At 41.2% G+C, this 17,233-nt stretch overlaps 1 protein-coding gene across 2 annotated transcripts; it reads right to left on the reverse strand.

The window, feature by feature from the left end:
• stx7l (syntaxin 7-like) lies at nucleotides 1-12,553 on the reverse strand. Of its 2 annotated transcripts, none has more exons than XM_033649070.2 (10): nucleotides 12,469-12,553; nucleotides 8,832-8,925; nucleotides 8,575-8,644; nucleotides 8,290-8,380; nucleotides 8,027-8,164; nucleotides 5,747-5,793; nucleotides 5,571-5,661; nucleotides 5,384-5,456; nucleotides 3,625-3,707; nucleotides 1-3,169 (listed from the first exon to the last, which is right to left on the reverse strand). In XM_033649070.2, the coding sequence occupies exons 2-10, from the start codon at nucleotides 8,914-8,916 to the stop codon at nucleotides 3,074-3,076; spliced, it is 774 nt and encodes a 257-aa protein (XP_033504961.1). In that variant the 5' UTR covers nucleotides 8,917-8,925; nucleotides 12,469-12,553; the 3' UTR covers nucleotides 1-3,073. The 2 variants fall into 2 exon arrangements, with proteins under 2 accessions (XP_033504961.1, XP_078029779.1); XM_078173653.1 differs by having other exon boundaries at nucleotides 5,747-5,796.
• Between the last annotated feature and the right edge of the window lie 4,680 nt (nucleotides 12,554-17,233).

The raw sequence follows: 17,233 nt of genomic DNA on the forward strand, positions 1-17,233 counted from the left end.
TTTCGTACATTCAGGTATTTTATTGAGCTCGTGGTAGGCAGCGACATCTCAGTATTAAAAATATACATGTGATCTTAACTTTACATACAGGTCAAACTGTTGTAGCAAATAATTATTAGTGTTTGCCTTCACTTACTTTACTTTGGGTTATAAAAACTGTGGTTTCTTTATATCAGGAATAAAGAGATAAAGATAACTCTGTCTCACTTCCAACTCGTCCAATGCCAAGGCTTGGTCAGTGGCCTTTTGTATCAGATACCGATGCACCAAGGCACTTATTAGCGGTGATATGAGATGCACAGGGCAGCAGCATTTTTTGATGCTCTGAGGCACTACCATAGTACTCCGAACTTTCTTGGGGGAGACTTTCCCGTGTGAAATCAAAAGTCAATTGAGTTACTGTAAAACTTCAATTAATAGCCCGGGCTATTATTTGCTTAAATCACTGAAATCAACAGGCCTTCATTTGGGACAGGCGTCTATATGGGACAGGTCTTCATTTGTCAAAATGTATAGGTACACCAGGGTAGTACAAGGGACTGGGTGTTTAATTGAGACTAGGCTTTTAATTGAAGTTTCTTGAAGTGTATCTTAATAACAGCATAGTATGTGTATCATGCTACGCTACTGACGTATGTCACATGACGTTGCATTACGCTAGTAATAAATGTACTTGTTTTAGGCCAAACTATTATGTTTTTTCTAAACCTAACCACGTACTTCTGTTGCCTAAACCTAACGAGGTAAAGATATTTTTACATTTGTCCTGAGGTCATTCTGAAAAGAGACGGGATGCATTTGACGAGCGCAAAAATTAAAGTTTATTTTGAAAAGCTGCAATGCATGTAACTTGCATAAATTGATACGCCCTCCCCGAGCATCCAAAACTGACACTGGTGAGGTACCTAGAGCGCCGTAGTTTGACGTGTCAATCAAGCCTCAGTATTTGATGAGTTGGATGTAAGAATGTTATGATAAAGACGGTTACTGTGGACTGCCAGTCACAGAAAAACAATGACAACTGACTATCAGTACTTTTCTATGGGTAAAGCCTCTCAACACAAACTGTCAACCCCCACAGGTGTTTTCACTTCATTGGGCTGATTAGACCGTTCCACTGGACCACGATTGATTACATGTTCAAGGGAACCATAGCTGTGTTAATCAGGTCTAATTAGCCAGAAACTGAAAACACCTGTATGATGTACGGTGCCTTTAAAGAAACATACCTAAGTACTGTAGGTTAAAACAAACCATAAAACACAACTTTAACAATAACATGTTGCACTGATATTCTTTATGTGTGATCATCCGTAATGTGACAGGTAATTCAATAAAAAAGATTTTCCGCGATGTCCATTCAATCTCCCTCGGCTGCATAGTTAAAAACAAAGGAAACACACCACCTACTTAAAGTAACAACAAAATCTTCTCCTAATGGAATGATTGGCTTAAATTGGAGCGTAATAAAATGTCCTAACAACAAGATTTGGGATTGATATGTACAGTACTTATTGATTTATCATTAATATTAGAATCATTGGAAGAACATATTTTAATAGAAATGAACAATTAATCTCAACTAATTACAACTTCAAGGGGCTCTATACAATATTCAGAGCACATCTATGATTTAGAGCAGAGCTGGTGCAGCTACAGGGTCCAGATTTCCCCTTTGTCATTATAGGTCCATGCAGTTTAGCATATTCAGCATTATACTTGTGTTTGGCCATGTGTCGAGCTAGTTTGCTGTTTCTGTTAAGTAGCTGTTTGTTAGTCACTCACTCTACAGCAGGAAATGGCACTTCAAAATAAAAGCTCTGTGCTGGAAATTCAGTGGACTTAAAAATAAAGTGTGTTTTTTACAAAGCTGATATGTTAGCAAGTTACTTATGGACCCCCAACCCACTTTTGGGAACCACTGATTTAGCGGTTGTCTCCACAGAGCTCTCAACATGGAGGTGACTGAGTTAGTGGCTAGTAGCTAACTGTGCTAACAGCTGAAACAGTGCTAAAAATAGCAACAGTGCTGAAAAAGCTATAGGTGTTAACCTGGGAGGGTGGCTGGAGGGTGGCTGCTACGCTTCAACAACAACATCATCATCCCCTTATCAGTGGCAACTGTTGTACGGGTGCAGTTAGAGTGGCAGCAATCAGTTAGCCTGTGGGATACACACACAGGGACTCATGCTCTAACATGGACCTGTGGCCGGACTGTATCACAGCAATAAACAGAGACGCTCCGATTGCAACACACAAAGAGAGCATGACTACATTCTCAGCACAGGATGTCATTGCTCCACTTTATCTTTACATGGCAAATAGTTGTTTGTTGCTATATTAATGTTGTGAATGTTGTTTAGAGCTTCTCTAAAACAAAGGAGATAACAGATTTTTAAAAAGAGGGTTTTGTCACTTAGAACTCTGCATTGCAATAAGTTGAGTGCAGTTAAACTGTGCTATGGACCAAAGCTGACTTTTGTTTAATCTTAAATTTACATAGTGCACTTTATTCAAAGTTTAATTGCTGAGTAAGGTTTAGCACGTGAGCTTTTTACATCTGACCTGATAAAAGGAAGCAGCTGCAGCAGTATGACTGATCCAAAGGTTAATCCCCTCTCACCTGCTTACAGCAACTTGCTGCTTCATTGCACCCAGAAGCATTGTCTGTAAAGTACTCAACATTCAAAGCCGGTGGAGTCAAAATGGCTGCCACTGAACACAGCAATACTCCACGTTTACATTACACCTCCATCTGACAATCAGGTGCAGACTCAGACCTTTAAATCATGCCTAAATCAGACACTCTTCAATTAAAGCTGATTATATAAAGCTACCTGTGCTAGTTTTGTTTTCACAGTGAAGGAGTGTGCCGCCCCGTCAAAGAGGACTGCGGTGTCTTAAAAATATAATCGAGTCAAAGAAAGACAGACTCAAGGACTCCCCTTCGTGAGGGGGGTGAGAAAAGGAGGAGGATGAGAAGGAGAGGAATGATGTTGCTTCATCCTTTGCCCAGGTTGATGACTAAACAGGAGAGGCAGAGGAGAGGAGGAGGAAGAGGAGGAAGAAGCCCTTATTTTTTGAGAGCACCCCAGATGATGAATCCAATAATAACAATCGCTACAGCCAGCACTATCAAAATGATGCATATCTTCTTCCGGGAGCTCCGCTGGGGGGAGAAGAAGCACAAAGTGGTTGTTTGTGCATTAAATCAATTATTAGTCAGAAGATAATTAATATACAAGTATTAGATATAATCTGGATTTTAATGGAAACATGGATTGATTTACTCTGGACAGCTGATGGTTCGAAGTGACTCACAACCATAGCATGAATCAGATCACCTTGTGACTCAGCTTTTTCTTTTATTTTCTCCTTTACGCCTCGTTATCTACGTCTTATTTACCAAAGCCAACTGACTAAGAGCATGGTTACACAAGGGAGTGCAGGAGGTGGAGGAGTCATACATGCACACATACTGCTACCTCAGAGACTTTTTAATTGCTTCACTAATTTCAAGCTAACTTCTCATGTATGTGTACATTTCAATGCGTCTTCTCTCTTTGCTCCTTTCTTTATATCGCTCTTTCCTCTATCCATCCTCTCTGTCCGGCGGTGTTTTACCTGGTACTCTGCAGCACGTTGCAGCTGCTGGGTGGCGTTCTGGACACTCACGTCTGCAGTCTCCACGTTGGCTTCTATACTATCTGCAGAACACACAGGGAACACATTTTAAAGTGCAGCAGATCTGAGAAGGGCGAGCACATGTGGAATTGTCAGCACAGAACATCACTTGGACAAAATCACATTCTTTGTTTTGTTTATTCATTAGTTATCTAATGTTCTTCATATTAACCAGCACAGCAACGTTGCAACAGCTGGTATTAGTGCTTGTGGCTTCAGGGGTTCTGCCATTACTGTTCTGGGGCGGCAGTAGCTCAGTCCATAGACTTGGGTTTGAAACTGGGGGGGGTCGCTGGTTCAAGTACCCGTCCATGTTAAGCACTGAGTGTGGACTGGTAGCTCCATCTCTCCATTTAATGCATGTAAAGGTCCTGTTTGTACATGTGTGTGTATTTCAGGCCTGTGTGTGTATGACAGAGTGAAAAAACTGAATTTCCCCTTGGGGATTAATAAAGTATATCTTCTTCTTCTGGAGCCTATGGCATGTACCCTACGCCATAGCCTGACGTGCACCTGCCCAGAAATGTAACTACATGTTGCGGCGACGCTAGTCTGAGTGGGTGGAAGTTCGCTGCATAGATCAGCCTCTCATTGGGCGGAACAAGCCACCCGCTGAAGTCCCGCCCTACCACCTCTGGTTGTGTGGCAGTTTTCAATCGTTTTCAACACGTCCTTTACTAACTTTTTCGGTTTTTCATCTTGCGGGGATGTAGCCATTTTTCTGCCATGGGTCGCGTCCTGTAGGCGATATTTTTGTGGGCGTGTTACACCAAAACCTGTTTCCCCCCGGCAATATTTTTGCAAGCGCACCGTTGCTGTGGCACCGCCAAGAACGACTGTGATTGGTTGAAAGAAATACAAGCAGCTGGGGCGTTTTTTTCTCCAATCTCAAGGTGAGAGTCGGCCCAGCCAGACCTTTCTTTTCTTGAGAAAGGTCTGGTGAGCGAGACTACGGCGACGCAGACCTCCTGTCTATTTCTGTAAGCTGAAACCGTTTCCCTCAGTGGAAACAAAGCTGATTTGTGTACTTGTGTTTGAAACTGTCTCTATTAAGCCATGTTTAATGTATGATTAATGTGTGTTTTGAATCAACTAAATTTTACAGCACTTCACAGAAACCTACACCACCAACTAGTGTTTTGGAGGTGTAACTGCAGAGTGATACAGACACACCACCGCACAAGTATAAATGCTCACAACGGCGTAGGCTACAGCACAGGGTCTGCCGCACAACTAGAAATCCCGTCACTAGTCCTCAGCTACACTGCAGTCCCTGATTGGCTGCTTACGTTGTCAACTATGGTGTCCATCCCTGATTGGCCCTGAATGGATTTTAATTTCTGAATACAAGGCAGGGTGGCACCCTGACTGATACAGAGAGCGATGGTCTTACCAGGCTGAGATGCTACTAAATCCTACACACTTGACCTTATGTCATGGATCCCTGTATCATGGCTGGAGTGATCCCATTATGAGATGCTTTCTACTGTAATTTTACTATTGTTTGGGTTTTTGGTGGAGTTTTCATTATCTAAGGGCCTAAACATGCATCATTATATATATATATTACCTTTTCCCTAAAACATTGTGCCTCTGCGCCTACATTAGAAATCAGTTCAATTCAGTGACATCAATGAAATGCTTTGGTAGAAAAGTAAGTAAAGTAAATGTTTCAGTTCAGTTTTCTATAAAATCTCACCTATCATGTCTCCCTGCTCGTGGACCATCATCCCCAGGTCCTTGAAGATGTCATTGATATCTGTGATGTCAGACTGAATCAAGCAACACCAAGACAGATGGTTCATGTGAAAGGGAAACACTGAGCTGATTAGATACTGTACACATTAGTGTCCATGCTGGTAGAGACATCTGATTCTTATTTGTACCTCCAACTGTCTGATGGACATCTCCCTCTCCTGGATCAGCCTCAGGTCTTCCTCAGTGATGGCCTCGGCCTGAGCCTGCACCTGGGCGTCACTGCGGGGACACATGTAGATGAAATAATAAAAATGGTGATACTAACAACAGAAACTTTAATAATGACCAGAAATTGTTTCCCTACCTGAGGAAAGGAGGCGCATTTCCAAAGCTGTCATCAGGCTGTCCTCCCTGCTAAAGGAAATCAGGAGGTCTGTCATTATTACAGTACACACAGGGTGCTATAAAACCTGCAGTGCTCACCATCATAATACCTCATTGAATTCAATCTGATTAATTATCAACAGAACAGTTGTCATAAACATATGCGTGGTGACAGAGTAAACTGTACTGTAGCTTTTAGCTCCCAGCTGATACACGTTCCTTACTGACTTTAAAGCGGTAGGGAACTGTTCCTGCTTATCAGCATGACCACAGCAAATACAGACACTTTTCTGTGCTGTGAGATAAGCAGTGAGGGGGCAGAGCTGCCAAGTGGCACTGTCCCGTGAAACTTCTCTTTTAAACTCTCAGTTCAAAATCATATTCAGGACACCACCAACAACAAATACAGGCTCAACATATTTCTTACTGTTCAGATTTCTTATGACTTTATGAATATACAGTAGCAGAATACAGTTCTCACTGATCCCAGATCCAAAGGAAGTCTGTGTGTGTCCAAAGATTTGATTTATAATTCAGAGACATGAGGAGGGAGACAGCTGAAGAAGAGGAAAAAACTTCAAAGTTCAAGTCTTAAGTCTTTAAATGTGTACTATAATAGTAGATGTGGGTATTGTAAAACTGTAATACATTTACATTTTGATCAGTATCTCCATTAGAATGTAAGGGAACACTTTACTTGAAGGTATCTACATAAGAGTGACATGACACAGTGATGAACCTGTCATAAACATTATGTACATGTCATAAACATTTATGACTGCTGTCATTAAGTGTCATTTGGTTTTTGTAATGACAAGCTGACATTGTTTGGGTTGTCTTGATTATGACAACTTGACATTAAATTTGTTTGGCATGTCCGTATAATGACAACTTGACATTAACCAGGATGACATTACCAGAAGATGTCTTTGTCATAACAACTTGACATTAACAAGAAATGCACCTGTTTTTGTGTTCATGACAAGTTGACATAATGATTACTATTGTCATGACAAAGACATCTTCTGGTAATGTCACTTTGATTAATGTCAAGTTGTCATAATCAAGACAACCCAAACAATGTCAACTTGTCATTACAAAAACCGAATGACACTTAATGACAGCAGTCATGAACATTTATGACATGTACATAATGTTTATGACAGGTTCATGACTGTGTCATGTCATAGTTATGACAGTGTCATGTCACCCTTATGTAGATACCTTCAAGTAAAGTGTTACAGAATGGAATTATTTTGAGTAACAGCTATGTGTAAAAACAGCAGTACAGCAGAAAGTGTGTTGTAGTTTGGGTATGCAGTTTTCTGGATTCATTCATTCATTCATTTTCCGTAACCGGAACACCTACGGACAATTTAGAGTCACCAGTTAACCTGCATGTCTTTGGACTGTGGGAGGAAGCTGGAGCACCTGGAGGAAACCCACGCTGACACAGGGAGAACATGCAGGCTCCGCACAGAAGGCCTCCCCCACCCGGGATCGAACCAGGAACACTCTTGCTGTGAGGCGACAATGCTACCCACTGCACCACTGTGCTGCCAGTCATGCATAACGCAAAAAAAGGCAGAATTTAAAAATACAGCCAACTTACTGCAGTTCTCCCCTCTTAATCCTCAGCCTCTCCCATCAGAAAAACTATGGGCACATGCACGTGTTTCACACCGTAACCTTTATGGCAGTAAGCCGTACAGGTCCTTTGTACAGTAACTTGTAGAACGTGAGGGTTTCTAGGTTGTTAATGAGAGTCAGACAGACAGTACATTCATGTTGTTTTGAATCATGCGATATCCCATTTGTCTGCTTTTTGTTCACTTGAATGTGTGCATGATTAAAGCCTTTGAAGGTCAAAATGTAGCGTCGTTATATTTGTGGGAATCTTACAGTAGTCACTGTGCAGAGTGTCTCTCACATTCATATTAACCTAACCCTAACTGAGGTCGGATGGTCACCCTAGCCACCCTCCTACATTCCACCTAATTACATGTCTGAACTTACCAAGCTATTGATGGTATTAAAGTGCAAAAAACCTGACTGTATTAAACCTGACGCCAACGTTTACATCTCGCTCTGTCACAAACATGAGCCTCTTGTCTGTGAGTAGATGCACCCTTCCTTCTGCGCAGTGATATGGTTGGCAGGTGTAGTTTGGTAGTAAGAAAATAGTTCCTACATTAAACTGCTCACATCAGGGTCTGTGGATTATCCTGAGTAACCAGGTCAGACACAGCAGGTTACTCACCGACACCCTGGAGCTGGCTCTGACTCTCGCCACAAAGTCTCTCTCTTTGTCGGCCGCCTGCCGCTGGGTCCTCTGGAAGCTGTTCAGGGCGGCGGAGAAGTCGTTCACCAGACGCTCTTTCTGTAACTTTCTCTGACGCTAAAACACACAAAACACAAAAGTTATGGAGACAAACAAACAGTGTGGAACCAAAATGGTATTGACTAACAGGGAAATTACGACTTTGAGCAATTGTGGTCAAGGAGACGTTAAGAGTTCAGCACCTGATCGGGGCCAACAGGAAGTGCACTGAATGCTTTCATCAGTTTGTCAGTCTCCTTCGCTAACTGGTTGCCTTGTTGCTGTTTCTGTTGCCTGGTGACAAAAAACGTTAATTCTGATTTTGTTAAAGTAGAGAAATACTGGACACATAAAGAAAACAGATTGCTGAGATGTTGATGACTGATCACTTGACGACTTTTGGACAGGTGTGCTCCAAAGGTTTAACCTTTTCTCCACCATTTGTATTAAGGTGTTACAGTTAAACCTGCTGCACCCTCATAACTCACAGGGTGTGTAGTAGCTGGCTGCTGTCCTGCTCCGTCCCCACCAGAGAAACTGCCCTCTGCAGCTCAGACGCTGGTGAAGAAGAAAGAGCGCAGACGTTACTTATCTGTACTGAAGTATCTCTACGGATCTACCATGACTCACACAGTAAGGTCAGTACAGTGGGTTTAATCTGAATGTTGCAGCTGATGATGATGATGATGACTTCTTCTGTGTGTGTGTGTGTGCGTGGGCGTGTGTGTTGGGGGGTTGTAATTACTCAGCAGTGTCAGCTTATGGATGTTGGAGCTGATGTTGTTCACCAGAGCGCTGGGCTCCTCTGGAAACCCTGCCTGGTAGGCCATGATGGAGAGCTGTGAGGACACACAACAGTAACAGTCAGGGGTCAGACAGAGACAGAGTCTGTTACCATGGTTACTGCAGCCATTGCACTGTGCAGGCTAGTGGCATGAAACAACCTTTGGGCTTTGTGTGCAGGAGTGTCTCAGTCATCAGCTTTAATCCCACAGACACGTCTGAGAGCAGCACTAATGGCCAAAGTTGACATCAAAAAATTTCACCCATACATGATTGTTGAACGTCTCATTCCTGAACACTGGGAAGTTCCTCCACACCAAACGTAGAAAAGCATGTCTTTATGGCTTCCGTTTTGTGCACATTTTTATCAAGTTAAAATCGAAGCTTAGTGGAAGTTCATTCAGAAAGACTTTTATGCTCTGTCTCTCACTACTCAATCAGCTGACTACGGGCGTTCACTCTTTCAACCAAGCAGATTTTGCCACAACCTCAACAAGCGACCCTCTTCCACTCCATTCCCAGCGCCCAGCATTCCTCCCATCATTGAGACACCTGCTCCACATCAATCAAGATCTTCAGACATTTCCCTTAGACTCTATACGGCGATATTCCTGAACTTCTTATGGCGTCTCTAGCCCCTAAAAAACTGACGATGTCACAATGGGTTCTTGTCACCAAAGACTCTAAACTTAATTTTGCACCATGTCAACTGATTTACGTCACTCTTACATAAAGTCTCTCTTGATGGCCCTCGTCTATGGAGATTGCCATGTTGCACCTCCATGTTTCTACAGTAGCCCAGAATTAACAAACCAAACACTGGCTCTAGATAGGGCCATTTGTGTTTTCACGTCAGTCTCCATAGAAAGCAGCCCCTCCACAGCGAGAGAAACCCACAGATTTTTTTTAACCTGAAAAAGCTTTATTCAGTGTTTTACCAGTTTAAATGACCTCATCTGTTTGTTTTGGAGAGGATGAGACCTCTGTGCATAACTCAGCTCCCAGAAAAACCTCCTGAACATATACAGCTTTTGATGACTGTATCTTACTATATAATGAGGAAAACTCTGTGTGTGTGTGTTCCACGTTTTTCTCCTCACTGACTTGGTCAATCCATGTGAAATTTGGCACAGTGGTAGAGGGTCATGGGAGGATGCCAATGAAGCAACATTACATCAATTGGCCAAAGGGGGGCGCTATAGCAACCGATTGAAATGTCAAACTTTGAATGGGCATATCTCATGCCCCGTATGTGGTAGAGACATGAAACTTTGCACAGAGATGCCTCTCCTCATGAGGAACACATTTGCCTCAAGAACCCATAACTTCCGCTTATATAGATTTTCCACCATTTTGAATTTTTTGAAAAACACTTCAAATGGATCTTTTCCTAGGAAGTTTGAGTGATCTGCATGAAACTGGGTGAACATAATCTAGGGACCAATATCTAAAGTTCCCTCTTGGCAAAAGTTGGAAAACTTACTAAAACTGAGCTTCTATAAGGCAATGAATATTGCGGAGGGCGTGGCTCATCACATAAAGGTGTATAACATCTCAAGGGTTTCACCCATCACCACGCAACTTTGTAGGCATATGACCACACATAATCTGAGGGGACCCCTCCATTATTGACCCCATCAAACAAAATGGGGGCGCTAGAGAGCTCATTTCTTATCTAGGCCTAACCGCCATATGGATTTTTACTAAACTTGGTAGATATGTAGAACAGGACGCCTCAAGGTGACTGGAGAAATTTAACTCTAATTGGCAACTGGGTGGCGCTATAACAACAGAAAAATGCTTCAAAATGGCTAAAATGTGACCGATCGCTGTGGCTCCCCCTGTGGACCAATGTTGGTGTTGTTTCTAATTTTTGGTATGTCCCACGTTTTTCAAACACTCTGTCTGAATACATTGCTCTTCTTAATGGGTTCAGTTGACTATTTAATCTGCAGTTTCCTATGACCTGTATCCCAAACACACACCATATGAAACTGTACGTGGGCAACTGTGCACTCAGTGGGTCTGGACTAGTTTTGCATTTATTCTACAGTTGATTTTTAAAGAACACAAGCAGGTTTGAAAGACATTTATCACAGCAAGAAACTAGAAAATGTAAATTATCGTTGGATTGTCCAATTTCCGACGGTCCTTGAACACATTCTGTGGGAATAATAGGGGCTGTACACATGCTGTGTCTTTAACCCCCTAGAAAATGCGAGGTTGGATGCTACAACATTAACAGTCACCATACCATAGCCTATTTACCTAAAACACTGAGCACAGAGCTGATCTTCTTCCAGGCGCTGTTTAAGTGTGTAGGCCTATCATGCGTACAGATGTAAAGCTCTGGGTAACTCTGCACTAACATGATCAACTTTTCTGTATTTATCACAGACTGATATTTGTGGAAGAAGAGAAAGATATCTGTCGGCTGTGATTGGTCGGTCCTCGTCAAACGCTGCTGCGTTCCAAAAGTTGAACTCAGTTTATCTCAGAGTGCAGCTGCTGTGCCCTGAAAATTAGGCACTAAGGAACGCGGTCAAGCTGCAATGGCGTCTCTCTGGTGTTAGAGTGTGCCTGCTGTGCAGCTATGTTTAAAACAATTCATTTGAGGGCGCAAAAAATACGCCATATGTACGGCCCCATACTTCAAAAAAAAACCCATCACCACATCAGAGCTTAAAATAGTGATTTTTTTCATCAACATCACTTTAGTCTCATTTAAAGATACGTTTTTAAAATCGAACAACTAGGGTTAGGGAGGAGTGAAGGCCGTGCATGTTAGGCCACTCACTGAGGGGATCATCAAAATAAATAATAACTAAAAAAAGAGGTCACACCCCATCCACCCTCCTCCTCTGATAAATAAAGAACAGTCCCTAAAACAGCTCCATGAGGAGCTACTACTGACGTTTGCCTATTTTAAAAGCAGTTAATGTGCATTTTCTAACGGACCGTGAGCCCTTATTTACTGTATGGCCTTAAATGTAAGAGGGCTGGGAATGTTAAACGCGGTGAAGCAGACTTCCTGTGCTGCTGACTGACGACAACTGAAACCATGGTCAGTATGCAAATCACCATCTGCTCAGGAACTGTCACACACAGGCTGCTCAGCCCCGAGTCTATCTACTGCTGCACAGGAACCAGTCTGATGGTTTTTACTGGAATAAAATAAACACTGACTCATGAACTGCACTGTAATGAAGACTGCCTTGTGTGTGTGTGTGTCCCTGTACTAACACAGAGGCTGGCTGCGAGAAAAATGCGGAAATCACAGGAGCTGTCCTCTGACATGAAGAGCAGTGTTCACATGATCTGTTTACACGACACACTTGTCATCAGAATCACTGAAGCTGTCTTCATGTGACTTTAATGTCCGTGTTGTGTCCAACATGCAGCAGCTGCTCACGTCTTTAAGTCACAAAGTCACAGTTTGAACATTTGTCTCTGCCGTGTCCCGGAGAACAGATTCCTGTGACTGTGGCTGCAGCTGAACATGAGACGGCTTCATGAGACACACTCTATCATGTTCATCTGTTAGTACAGTCAGTGATTCCTGGATGTTGAGCTCAGCTGTGTAAAAGTTTAGACTTTACCTTTCTTGTTACTTCCAGCAGCAGCAGCAGCAGCAGCAGCAGCAGCGGTGTGTTTCCTGCTTCTCTGCTCCGCCCCGTCACATGATGAGCTCTGCCTGCTGCTGGCAAATTAAAAATAAGTTCATGACCAAGGCTGGGCTCAATAAAGACAGAAACAAATCACTGACAATAAATGTTATGACAAGAAGTTTACCAAGAACCTGTCTGGACGTAAATGTTAATTTAATTATCAAATCATATAAATATATAAATATAAATATACACTCAACTTTCAAACTGTAATTTTGAGGACTGTTAGCAGCAAATCAAATATATATTAATTAATAAGCACACAGCTTAATATTTCAGAAGTCAAAACGCATCTAAAAACACAAAAATGAAGTTTTTATTATTATTTTCATTATTGATAATAATAATATTTGGAGAGGGGACTTGGACTGAAAAAAATAAATAAATAAATAAAAATCTGCCATCACACACCAATCACAAGAGCTTAACTTAAAATGGAAATTAAACACCCACAATCAAGGCATTTCCTTAACTTTTATTTCACTGATTGTTTTATTCATTTTATTTTATTTTAATCATTTTTCATTTTCTCTAATGTGTAGATCCCTTAGTGCCTTGTTGTATAACTTTTACATTGCTTTTAATTTTTTTAAAATAATTTTCTATATTTTTTGTAAAGCACATTGTAACTCTGTTATTATTATTTTTATTATTATAAATAATAAAATAATAATAATAATAAAATAATAATAATAATAATAATAATAATAATAAAGGGCTTTACATTCATTTCAGGACTGCAATGAAAAAAAAATCTGACATCAGACCATCACTGACCAATCACAAGAGCTTAAATCAGAATGGAAATTAAATACCCCAAATTAATATTAAAAAAAAAAAATAATGAAATAGGCACTCCATGTACAAAGGCCACGTCCTCACCCCAACAACCGTGGGCTCAATTCCAACCTGTTGCCATTCGCTGCTGGCAGTTAAATACATCACTGCAGTGTACAGTATATATGAGAATCTAACACACTAAAAGGATCATCCTGCATGCAAGAACTTTTACTTCATAATTTATAAGTAAACTTTTATTTGTAACATACTTTAAATTGTGGTATCAGTGCTTTAACTCATGGATCTGAACTCTCATCTCAGCGCTGACAGTAACACCGACAGTATAAATCATGATATTTTGATACATGAAGAATATTTTGTTGCTGATGCTGAAATTTTGAGTGCAGGATTTTCAACCATAAATAAATAAATAATGGATTATTCCTGGCAGTGTGGAGCAAACTGTGAAAACTGCATTTAGACTTTTATACTGCAGCAGTTAACAAACGTAATTAAACTGAGCTGAATAAATAAAAACTGTTCTAGAGCTGTTTCTGTCTGCCCGGTCCAAATGCTGCAGAATGTTGCAGGTGCAGGTTTTTGGGGGAACAAGGACTCATTTTTCTATAATCTTCTCCGAAGCATAAAGAAAGCTGCAAACATCAAATATCAGTGCAACAAAAACGTGTCTTGAACATGAGTGAGTCCAGTAAGTGCCATTTTAGGTGACTGAGGACATCTGATTTCCTTATCCGCAAGGGGGGGTCCAAAGAACAGAGGGATGTCGTATGCTGTAAAGCCCTGTGAGGCAAATTGTGATTTGTGATATTGGGCTTTATAAATAAAATTGATTGATTGAATTGATTGATCTGCTGCCCGCAGCACACACTGTTGGGACATCCAGGTTCAGGCAGGTTAACGACACAGCTTCTTGAACAGATTCCAGTTTCTGGTCATACAATGTTTTACCCACATCTGTTCAGTGTTGGTTTGCACACCAGCAGCCTGTCACGATCACAGCTGCTGTGTGCACTCAGCTGGGAATCAGGGAAATAAAATGAATATCAAACAGCAGAAACAAGACCACACAGAGAGATTGCAACACTAAAGCATATTAGCTTTACTGCACATGGTCTAACATACATTGACCTCCTGTTTTGTAACATGCATACAGTGTACAGTACAGTACAGTACAGGATGAGTTTTCAGGTCCAACATGGGCGCCAGATCAGTGACTGCTGGTAAACAGTAACAAGTGAACACACAGTGCAGATGGGGATTCACCACTGCTGACTGACAGAACAGGTTTTGGGTTCTTTAGAGGTGAAAATCAGTTTCATAACCAATCAGTTTACAGCACCTGGTTATTGTAGGACAGAAAATATACAAAACAACATTATGATATATTTATATCTAATAATTTAATGTATATTTATAACTTATTTTGTGTCCCTGAAGTCATTTTCCATCATATCAGTTTGTATTTTTTTACCCTCCAAAATAAATAAATAAAATTAAATTTAAAAAATAAATAAAAAATCATTGAGACCATTTTTAGGAAGGAACTCAAAAGGGGAGTAAAGTAAGGTGAGCATAATTTTTATCCCCATGTTCCGTGATGTTAATGGGATAGTGCACCCAAAACTGAAAATTCAGCCATTATCTACTCACCCATATGCTGAGGGAGGCTCAGGTGAAGTTTTAGAGTCCTCACATCACTTGCAGAGATCCAAGGGGAGAGGAGGTAGCAACACAACTCCACCTAATGGAGGCTGACGGCACCCCAGATTCAAACGTCCAAAAACACATCATTGAAACCACAAAATATCTCCATACTGCTCGTCCGTAGTGATCCAAGTGTCCTGAAGCCCCGACATAAAAAGTTGTTTGGAAAAACCTCATTTGAACTCTGTTTTTAGCCTCATTGTAGCCTGTAGCTCTGACTGCCTCTCTGGGCACCGCGCTCACGTGTGCACGTTCTTCCAAACAACTTTTCATGTCGGGGCTTCAGGACACTTGGATCACTACGGACGAGCAGTATGGAGATATTTTGTGGTTTCAATTATGTGTTTTTGGACGTTTGAATCTGGGGCGCCGTCAGCCTCCATTAGGTGGAGTTGTGTTGCTACCTCCTCTCCCCTTGGATCTCTGCAAGTGATGTGAGGACTCTAAGGCCCAATCCCAAACCGGCCCCTATCCCCTCGCCCTATTCACTCCCCCTCCGTTTGCGCGGTCACGCGGAGCTCCGCCATATTAAGGGCCGTCCCAAACCAATTATCGCTGAGTGCGAGTGGACTGCTCAGCCCTTAGATAGCTAGTGTGCATCAGTGCAGGCTTCTGATGAGCCCAGCAGGAAGCGCAACATCACAATGGAGGAAACAACGTACAAATGTAAGAGTTCCGTCTTTCTACTTTGTAAAATATTTTAGATCAAACACACACATTTGTTTTCCTCACACTGACTTTACAGTCTCAAACAAACTCACAGAATGTTTGGTGTCAAAAGATGAAAACCTCCACGTCCATATGCTTAAATGAACTATTTAAAACTGTCTAAAAAATTCCTCATCCCGTTCTCATGATTTTTAAAAAATATATAATTATGTGTTCACAGGGACAGAAGAAAAAACAAAGAAGTTAATTGATCTACGGATTAAAAATGAGTCTCTTTACTAAAAAAAGGAATGCTGCAAAGCAGGGATGGAGGTAAGATTGCCCAGATTAATTAATAAAGTTCATCTGTGAATGTGTAAACTGTGTCTATAAAATATGAACAAGTTAATTACTTTGATTACACTGCACTGTATCTCTTATCTGGCTCATTCAAGTTTATTTTTATTATAACTCAATTTAATTAATATCTAAATGTTTTTTTATAGCCCGTTGCTCTATTTTGCTTTCACAAAGCGTCTGTCTGTATCCATGGTTACATCTGCTTCCTATTTCCGGTAGAGTGGCGAGGGCGTCCCATGGTTTGGCTTCTCTTTCATACACTTCCCCTTAATCAGGAGTGCCCTCCGCAGCTGCGAGTGTAACTTGATTTGGAGTGACACTCGGTAGTGAAGTGGTAGTGGGTAGGGAGTGGTTTGGGATTGGGCCTAAAACTTCACCTGAGCCTCCCTCAGCATATTTTCATTTTTGGGTGCACTATTCCTTTAAACACATGGGCTCACAGCATGCTGGAAACTCCGCAACAATATGTTAAGTGTACAATGATTGTGTTTCACTTTGGCCTTAAACTAATTAGGTGAAATTCGCTTCATAAATTTTAGTTAAATTAGATTAAAACTCAAAAACTGTTGACTTGACATAACAAGATTATGTCAAGCTCACAAGGGATGAGTTTATGTGTCAACTGTACATAAAGTTTTTATGTGATTTTGACAATCTGGGGAAGTTGTGTAGACTTTATATTCAAATTTTGTGTAATGGATGGATTGGGATTTACAGTGTGGGGTGGCTGAAAGTACCACACTCTTTCATGGTGCATACAATACTAAGCTATTAAAATAATAAATTTGATTCATACATCATGTTTGTTTCTGAGTTGGACGGTATGTCAGAGTCTCCACTGTGCTTCACTAATACTGCAAATTGGCCAATATCACGGCCCTTAAAAACACAGCTGAGTGTAACAACTGTTGAAGTGTGTCGTAGTATTGTTTCTGCTGTGTCATCTATTGTTCTAATCTACTGTGAGTAGAGTGTTGGCACTGTGTCACTACGCTGCGTTATCTTTTGTGTGGGTGTTTATGTGAGTTTAATGGAAAGACTTTCTGTTTCTGCATATTTGGACAGTATTGAGCTCTGTGTACACACACTTTATCTGTCCGCCGCTGAGGGTCCATTGAACCCAACGTCACATGGACAGTCCATGACCGTAGACAGAACCTTTGGATGTGAACAGAACAGTATA

Source organism: Epinephelus lanceolatus, chromosome 13 (assembly GCF_041903045.1).
Source record: "Epinephelus lanceolatus isolate andai-2023 chromosome 13, ASM4190304v1, whole genome shotgun sequence".
Classification (NCBI taxonomy): domain Eukaryota; kingdom Metazoa; phylum Chordata; class Actinopteri; order Perciformes; family Serranidae; genus Epinephelus; species Epinephelus lanceolatus.

Coding starts and splice junctions, on each gene's coding strand:
- stx7l (XM_078173653.1), bottom strand. CDS start 8,916: ATGGCCTACCAGGCAGGGTTTCCAGAGGAGCCCAGCGCTCTGGTGAAC. Junction 8,645..8,831: donor CCATAAGCTGACACTGCTGA/GTAATTACAACC, acceptor CTTCTTCACCAG/CGTCTGAGCTGCAGAGGGCA. Junction 3,170..3,624: donor AACGTGCTGCAGAGTACCAG/GTAAAACACCGC, acceptor TTCTCCCCCCAG/CGGAGCTCCCGGAAGAAGAT.